Source organism: Bactrocera oleae, chromosome 2 (genome assembly GCF_042242935.1).
Source record: "Bactrocera oleae isolate idBacOlea1 chromosome 2, idBacOlea1, whole genome shotgun sequence".
Lineage (NCBI taxonomy): Eukaryota > Metazoa > Arthropoda > Insecta > Diptera > Tephritidae > Bactrocera > Bactrocera oleae.
In genome coordinates this window covers 3046178-3055745 of record NC_091536.1, presented here as the reverse complement: position 1 = coordinate 3055745, position 9568 = coordinate 3046178, and the positions used below count along the sequence as shown (strand labels likewise).

The 9568-nt window shown below is 38.1% G+C and overlaps 1 protein-coding gene across 2 annotated transcripts in view; it reads left to right on the top strand.

The window, feature by feature from the left end:
• rn (rotund) overlaps nucleotides 1-9568 on the top strand; it is a 134943-nt gene that overhangs the window by 47154 nt on the left and 78221 nt on the right. For both annotated transcript variants that reach the window (XM_036373657.2, XM_036373656.2), the window contains exons 4-5: nucleotides 4171-4207; nucleotides 8791-9260. In XM_036373657.2, the coding sequence (XP_036229550.2) occupies nucleotides 4171-4207; nucleotides 8791-9260 (507 nt within the window). The remainder of the gene's footprint in view (nucleotides 1-4170; nucleotides 4208-8790; nucleotides 9261-9568) is intronic.

Below are 9568 nucleotides of genomic sequence, written 5' to 3'. Positions count from 1 at the left end.
TGATTACGGTTTATGCTCTACCAATTCCTACTTTAATTTCTTGAATTTTGTTATTTTTAAAACACCTTTGTGAACAGGTGCATTGTCTTGATCAAACCTCGAAAACCTTCTTTGCTGATATGGCATTAGCAATTTCATGCTTATTTGCTTAATGACTTCTGGTGTGGTTGCGGTTTTTGGTCGTCCTTCGCGTGGATCGTCTTCAAGCCTAGTACGACCTAGTGTAAACTCACTAGCCCAAAATTCAACGGTGCGTTTTGAAGGTGAGAACTCGTTATACGCTTTAACAATTGTTCATCAATTTCCTTTGCTTTCAAACCTTTCAAAATAAAGAATCTAATCACTGTGCGATATTGAAATTTTTTTCATATTAAAAAAATACTCTGATATATATAAATATATAATTGACAGAACGACTTGTAACTTTACATGTGTTCTCACGACAGATGTACCAATTTGAGAAAAAAAGAATTAAAGCTAGAGTGCTATTACTTGGTGAGACCAACCAACCTGTATAGTATATGCATATATCAAATGTACCGAAGGCAGAGATGCTCATTATCGCGGTATGTGAGTTTGGAAGCTATTGAAAGAATGATTGAACAATGCTTACAGAAAACTGTCAGAAGATATGTATATTATTCTGATAATCTATCGAGCTTATGTTCGAAACTACTACCAAATTTCTATATATGTGCCTAAGGAATAGCGAAAAATATAATACATATAAGTAAAGAGAAGATACAAGAGACCTGTAGGGTCTTTAATGAGAAATTGCATAACTCAAAAAGTATTCCCTTGCTCCAATATAGCGGATATAATGAAACCTTATTATACTATTCCCACAACAGCCGATACCGGAATTGACCCGGATTTTATCCGGCCAAGGGCTGTTATTTCGACGATCTAACCCTGTTTGGATCGGTAAGTTCTAGGTTAAGTTTGTCGTCATTGGAAAACTGGGCGTCCCTTTAGATGACCTCGACGACAACGAATCTGAAATTTATCACCTAAACGGGGACTAGGTAATCGTTACAACACCAACAACAACAAACCTTTTTATATTAAATTTTATACTACAAGTAAACTTGTATATTGAAACCATAAAATGTGGTCATTTTGTTTATAATTATATATAATTTCAAGATATAAGTATATGTAAGAGTAATTATTTAGCAAGAACGCCAAAAATTAGCTTATTTATATATACATATTCAATTAAGAATCTGCAGAATATATGGCTTTTGCTCTCATGTTGTTGCTTCTCTCGCAGAATAATAAAAAAAGCCAAACCATAAAAACTAAGTACAAATAAGCAAGGTTGAGTTCGGGTGTAAGCGAACATTTTATACTCTCGAAAGAATCAAAGCCGATAAAATATGTGCAAGTGTTGGCTAAACTTTATATTAAAAACTGTTACAATTCAACATGTATTACTCGAAAAAACCGAATGGATTACAATCAAGTTTAGTATCTTTCAATACTACATTTTGTATTTCTGAAATTAATATTAAGATCAACCTAATTAATTCAAATGACATATGGTATATGTGATATAAACTCAATCAAACAAAATAAATTTAATATATTGGGTACATGAGGAAAACCAAAGATAGATAAACCAAAGGATGGGAAGTCCCAATTTCATTCAGGACTAATGAAAATTATTGTAGTAGTATATGTGAGCTATAGAGTATCCAATATTACACATTCATTTAATATTACTAAGATATCTTACATATTTACCGATATATACGGTATAAAGCCAACCGGAAGTGTGAAATTCTTATATAATTCTGGACAATTTACTTATATAAGATATATGAGGGCTAGGGAATATTTAGACCCCATTTTGTAAGAATGTGGGAGCTAAGCGAAGTATTGATCCAATTTTACGAATTTTCGGCACAAGAGCATGCCGTCATCACAAAAATATTGTCCCGGAATTTCAATGCTAAACCTAACAGATTGATCGATCTGTGGTCCACCTATTTAGTGTCTGAGTCCTTGAAAATTTATCATTCTGTTTCTATAGAGCCTTTCCTTACCATAATGGTTGTTAAATTTAAAGCTTGTGGCGAATTTATTCAGTCAGATATCGCACCTTTAGTGATTTTCAAGCTTTAAAAATTTTTTAGCCCACACGTGTTCCTGGCTGCTGCCATTTTGTAACTTCGTTTAGCGCTCAGTTATGGCACATGGTTTTTATTTATTGGAAATCTTCAATACCAACCTCCCTTGGGTACCAAGAAATATGTTTACCACAATATCTCAATTTTGTATCAAGTTATCACTTGCGCGGACAGACGTACATATAGTTATTCGGAATTCAACTCGTTTCGTCATTATGATCATTTATATATGCATAACTCGACATATATCTCGATTAGTTTAGGTGATACAAACAACCGTTAGGTGAACAAAACTATTATACTCTGTAGCAACATATTGCAAGAGTATAAAATCACGTTGCGAAAGAATTCAAATTCGCTATTCTAAGGAATTATGAATGGATTACAATAATATTTGTGATCTCTATAACTCATACTCATACTATGACTCTGAGACTTTCTTCATGACCCAAATATTTATTTTAAAATCTATTCGAAATGAGATATACTTATGTGACATAAATGCAATCAAAGTGGCTAAATTTAATATATTGAGAATATGAAGAAAAAAACCCCTCTAGGGAACCGTCGCCCACCCTGGAACCGCTTTTACATTACTTCAGGGTGGCGTTCCATTTTCCTCGTTGAGAGATTTACATCTACGCACCTGCGTCCAGGACCCGCTTTTTGCTGCGTAGCAAAGCTTCTGCGAATTTCTGGATAATAGCCCAGTTAGCTTCGCTCTCTACCATGACGTTGATTAAGTTGTTCGCGCTTATTGGACCAACCAGGTCTTCTACGACGGTACGTTCCCTTTGCCATCGCTCACATTTATAGAATGTGTGTTCAGCGTCGTCCTCAGTCGCAGCGTTGTATAGGCTTCGACATTTCCCATTTTGTAGAGGTGCTTTTTGAAGTGTCCATGAGCGGATAGTAGCTGCGTAATGTAGAAGCCGGCTTCTTCGAATTTACGACTTGTCTATAAGTTTAGGTCTCTTATAAGCCTGGCTGTCCATCTGCCGCGACTCTCATTCTTCCATCTTCGTTGCCATGCTGATATCGTGGCATTTCCGCTTATAACTAATATTTCATCACCTGACATCGTTCGGTAAGCTGATGCAACTCTGAGGGCTGCGATGCGGTGTACTCTAGCCAATACCTTACGCCGATTTTCCTTTTTTAACACATCTGCCCAGATCTCTGCTCCGTATAATAGGACGCTGATGGTCGTGGACATTAGGACCTTTCTCTTTTCTTGGCTGGGCCCCCCTATGTTGGCCATTGGTCTGCTGAGTTGGGATGTGTGCGCTGCCTTTCCTGCGGCGTGCTGAATTTTTACCCCGAAAGTTAATCTGGGGGTCCAGTCTTACGCCTAGGTAGTTCACCGCATTTTGTGTCTTTAGAGTGTCCATAATCGTTTGCATACTTATTTCGAGAGGTCTGTGCTTATTTGTTAGCAGCAGTAGAAGCCATGCTTGTGACCGTATCATGACCTCCGTCCGGGTCGGGTTATTTATTAGTTTTTAGCTTGCCAGTGGCCAGTTGCAGCTCTTCGAGGGTGAACTGGGGAATTTGCGGAAGTCTTGTTGTCTGTTCTGGATCACTAATCCTGTTTTCGTGTGTGGGGAAGAGTGTGCTTACGATATGATACATTTTGGCAGCGGTTAAGTCAGGTGGTTTTGCTCGACCTCCGAGTTTCTTCATAAAGTATTCAATACATATGTATGTAGTATATGGAAGCTAAAGTAATTCGTAAACTGTAGTATATTAAATATTATACATTCACGTAATTTTCGCTAAGATAACTCACACATCGAATGTTCGAAAATTTTTATATTAAGTATATAGCGGCTTAAGTGTAAGTGTAGTTACCATCTGAATTCACCCGTCGTCATCCTGACAATTTATATATTGCATATTGAATTTTATATCTATTTCGATTATATTTAAATGATACAAACAGCCGTTAGGTGAACAAAACTATTATATTTGTAGGAACTTAGTGATATTATTCTTCGCAAAAATTTAATATTTAACTTTTATTTGTATTTCATTGCAGGCCAAAATGAACGACCATCACAATAACTTACAAAAAGGTATGAAACTTAAGCTAATTAAAACTGGATTTTTACTACTATATTTTAAATGATGGTATATAAATTTTTGTGTCATATTGATATCGTAGAGCCACGTACAAAAGGAGTGAGGCTTCCTTGGGTGTGTTGTGAATATTGCGTTCAATGCTTATTGTATTCGATTTTCTACCTACAATTTCCAAACAGATGGCAACACTCTAATTTTTTCTTTTTACATATCAGGCAGACTGAAAAGTTCGTATTGTTTGAAATTTCGTTCTACGATTTGTCTTTTAGATCAATCTGCAGAACCAGCGATTACCTCTTCATTGTCGCTATATTTTTCCCCTGTGAACATTATCTTTAGGTTTGAGAACAAGAAAAAAGTCATTGGTACTACATCCGGGATATACGGTAGATGTGGAAGTCGATGCAAGACATTTGGCTCATGCATATTGTAGTTCTTGGATCGTCAGTTGTGAGCTCACGCGGCACCTACTTTGCACAAGCTTTCGTATACCTAAATTTAGAAAACGATTTGCCCAACTCGTTCCTTTGATATGTGTTGTGTGTTAGCAATCTCAATCGACCTCGTCGGTTCATTCTCTTCGGTGCTCATATTCATGACTTATACAAAATTTAGCAAATGTTAGGTTTAAATACGTAACATACGTTTTCAATTCTAATGGCGCTCTCCTGTTTAAACTTACCTTACTTACACTACCTACCTCCTTGGTTTTTACCTTACCAATGTAAGACATTGGTCGCAAACAGAAGAATTCTTTATGTTATAGTTTTTGATTAGAACGGGTGTTTTTTGAGACCTATGACCAATTTGGCTTGCATTTCGAAATGTAGAGACTTACTCTGTAACAACGTTCACACATCGGACGCTGCGTCCACAATTCGAACTACCTTAGATCGGTTTCGCACCACGTTTACTCTAGTAGATAATGTGCATCATCAGAGAAGGCGTCCAATGTGCATCAAACGCGCTATTGCTGCTGTGGGTGCAGAATCCAACTTGTGCAAGAATTGAGGCCTAACAACCATCAAACGCGTCGCACGTTCAGTGAATGGGCTCAAAATGTGATGGCAACCTATCCCGATTTTCTCATGAAAATTTTGTTGAACTATTTAGCTCACTTTTGGTCAAATAAATACGTTCATGAACAACATTTGGACCCACAAGCTATTGTCGAGACACCGTTACATCCTCAAAAGTAACTGTTTGGTGTGCTCCATGAGCATATGGAATCATTGGTCCGTATTTGTTCACGTAGGAAGCCGGCCATCAAGTTACAGTCAATGGGGAACGCTATTAAGCCATGATTACTGACCTTTTCGTGCTTTTGGTTTCAACAAGACTGAGGTATCTTGTCCTTCATCTTTGATCGAAGTTAGTCGGTTAATACTTTTAAGAATATAAAGCTTATATAGCTTCTTAAAATGTGGTGTCGTCTTTGAACGTGCTGTCTGCACTACTAAGTTCTTTTATTTCTTTGACAGCAGTGTACAACTCTCAAAGGTCACGCATCCGCTTAAGCATTTCAAGGCGTCTGAGGCAAATTGCGTACTAAATAGTCGTATTTTACAGATGCATACCTCCAATATTATCCGCGGCTGGCTGTGGGTTTCATTCTTTTAATATTGTTAATTTTACATAAATCGCTTAGGTCTTTTCCAAAGTCATGATAGCATCTGGTCTCAATAGCGGTAATCTCTCATTTTTCTCCTCCACTTGTATTTTAATTTAAAACGATAAGATTGCAGATAACGTAATATTACGTAGATAGTACTATCTGCTAAACTATTTTGCTAACACAGTTGTAAATGTTCCATTGGTCAGATGCAAACTGGTATTTGCGGCATGGCGCATCGTTCGCTAGGTTAATGCATGTCACCGCAAAATGTTGCAAGTACACACCACGCTAGGCATTGGCGTGGCTGGTGGCGAATGCTTAGCGATGCAATCTGATGGCAATATTGTTAAATCTACGATAAGCATCAATGTGACGGCACAATGCACACTCCCACGCTGCAGCAACAACAAATGCTAACAACAAACCTGGGCAAATCAAGGAACGAAAAAAGTTGCTGCACTCCAAAATCAACCAACCACATTAGTCGGTAAAATATTGTAAGCAATTAACAAGAGCAAGAACAACAGCGACAACAACATGGACAATAACTACAACGATAATAACAATATTGTAATTAAGTGACAGCAGCATCGACATAATGCCTTAGCTTCAAAATGTTGCATCGCTTTTGTTGCAACTTTACTGACCTCTAAAACATTAACCCGAATTGTATTACGAGCTGCAACAACAAACTGCAGGCACTGAAGTGGCGTCTAAAATATGCCACACATACACACACACATTTAAGCATACACATATACATATGTGTATGCATGCGCACGTGTACTTTAGAGGGGCACCGTGGTAAAAATAGCAAGATGTGTTTTTGCATTCGTTTATGTTTTGGTGGTCGTTGTTGTTTTTTCTGTTGTTGTATATAGACAAAAACATGAGGTGCAACAAGACGCTTTACAAGATGTTTACATCAATTCCTTAAATGCAAACAACATGCAACATGCACCCTTCACCCCTCCAACAACAAGCAAGCTGGCAGCAATAGCAAGCGAGTAAATGACAAGTCCACAAAGCTAGCAGTCACTAAACGTAAAGTAACAACATTCGCCTACATTCGCAGCATGGTGTGACTACCGAATTATTTGCTCGCGATGTTATCTACGCTAGCAGTAGCAACCCTGTAGGGAAACCTTTTGGCACGCTTTTAGTAGATGACTATTAATTCTGTAGACATCATTTAGTCTATCCTAAGCTTTTAGTAATCTAAAGCGAGTTGCTAGGTTTTTCAAGTTGGCGTTCATTTTCAAGCTTTACGAAAAGGACTACGTTTCATGGACTGCTTTATAATACGAGTCAATTATTTCTGTAAGCTTGATATCTCTGATGTTAGTAATCAGGGTTGCCAGCAGAGCCCGAGCATTGCCTATTTTCCGGCGATCAGAATAATTTTGTCGCAGCTATCTTAAGACGTAGTTGTAATTCATATTATGTAGACAGAAGGGAACCACAAGCCTTAACCAAGCCAAGACGTCCTTAACTACATAAACTTCAGCTCATAATAAACTGAATCTCCGTCTGACATAACAAAGGAAATGTAAATACATATATGGCGTAACAGCTAGCCAGTATAACCTAACCTATATATTGCGCTTTCCAATTCTTTGCGCTATGTATATAAATCATTATTATGACCAACTAACAGCAAATTGGAGGCAAACTAATTAACTGTACAAGTATCTATAGGGAACTAACTGTATTCGGCATATATTTCCGACTAGGTAACTGGATTTGGGATGCCAACGTATTAGATGCATGGTGATTTCTCCGCGGTCATGTCAGCAGTGTAAGTGAAATCAGTGGCGCTTGGCGGCGGCGCGACCGATAAAGATCGCTGACGGTGATCGCGATTTTGGCGATCGAATCGCAAAGTAAAACATGAAATTGCCAACCAATTTTATTGTAATTTGATATTTTTGGAATATACGACAGAATAGACTTGCTGCTGTTTTTTACAAAAACAAAATCTCAAATGAAAACTCTACTCCCTTCATATTTCTGGATGAGTTTTTTCGACCTGCGCCAATCCCTAAAACATGACAGAATTAACGTAAGTAAATACAATGCTTGTAGTTAAGACTACATTAAATAAGTTTACTTGAAGAAATAATAAGATTCCCAGCTTTATTAAAGTCACTCCTCAAAATGCGAGTACAATATGCTTTATCAAGAAATACTTAGAACTCGGGTCGAATGAGTCCCTGAGCATACATGTCACTATATTTTCAATAATTAATTAGTCTTTACGTCTATTGCTCTACGTTACCTTAATGTGCACGGATTAAACCCGACCAAGGTTTTTTTCGGTTTCTAACCATATGTGAATCAGTAGTTGTATGTTAATTTCAACATCCCTGTATCAACTCCTTCTAATTGAACTGTATACCACGTATTATTGATGTGTGTCACAATCAACTTAGAAAGCATGTTGTAACTGAGTTGTGTTGATTCCGATGTAAAGTTCTCTCGCAAGATAGTGAATGGAGCCATTGACCGCAGATATACTATTCTAGAATGTGAGATCAAAGTTGTCCGGTCGGAAAATATCATGCTCGAAATATTTAATCTACATCTATCTATGCCACATGCATCAATAACCTGTAAAATGACGATAACCGATTTTACATTCTGCATACTGACGAAGCCCCACCAGAACTACAGGCGTATATTGTAGCTCCACACACAATACTATTGGTAGTGGTTGTCTGATAAGTGACATAACCTGGCCACCTATACTAAACCTTACTACAGTCCATCTGACCATAATTATCTCGAATGAAAAGCACTCTGATTTTTCTACTTCGTGCAAATCCTGATGAGTCAATTTGAAATTGCATTGCCTTAGCTGATTGACCTGTACGCCCGTATATTCAGTAAATGCTTGATTTGTGATTCCGTGCACGAATTAATGATATATGTTGTGTTTTTTGTTTACACTACCTTTTTCAGGTCACTTTCTCGATGATAGCCGCCTCGTAGATCATCACAGCGCGGTAACGCCGCAGGGTAATCACAGTGGCATGGCGTCAGCCGCTTCTATTTATGGGCCTAGCGCCACATTGCGAACCATTGCCACTTCGAACAGTAATTCACCTGCTGGAGGAGGAGGAGGTAATGGTGGCGGCGGTAGTTTAGTCACTGCTACGGGTGGTCTAGGTCTTATCGGAGCCAGCAACGGTGGTCTTGTTGGCAGTAGTAGTGTCGGTGGCGGCGGGCTTGTTGGCCTTGGGGGCGCGAGCATTGGTAGCATAGCGCACCACGCGCCAACAACGTCTAATCACATGACGCATCATCACAGTGCGTCAACGGCTGCATTGCTGGTTGTACCGCAGCCAATTAATGCGAGCAAAATGAATGTCACACTCGGAGCCGGTGGCAGCGGTACAGGCAGAAAGTATCAGTGCAAAATGTGCCCGCAGGTAAGTCAAAAATATCAAAAATCGTTTATGTATAACTTCGTTGGTCGTTAATACTGAACAACTATGGATTCAATAGAAATAACAAAACGAAAATCGATAAAATAAGTATGGCTTCGACTAGTTGCAACACTTCATTGATGCTTAATTTAAATGTTGTGGAGTTCTTGTTTGTTTAGAAATACTATTATTCAGTTTGAGTGGTCTTGCAAAGATATGAATATATTTTCATGATTTATGTGTTAGAATTGACACATATTTAAGGCATTCTTAGCGCTAAGTTTTATCCCAATCCTTTCCAAGAAGTTTGC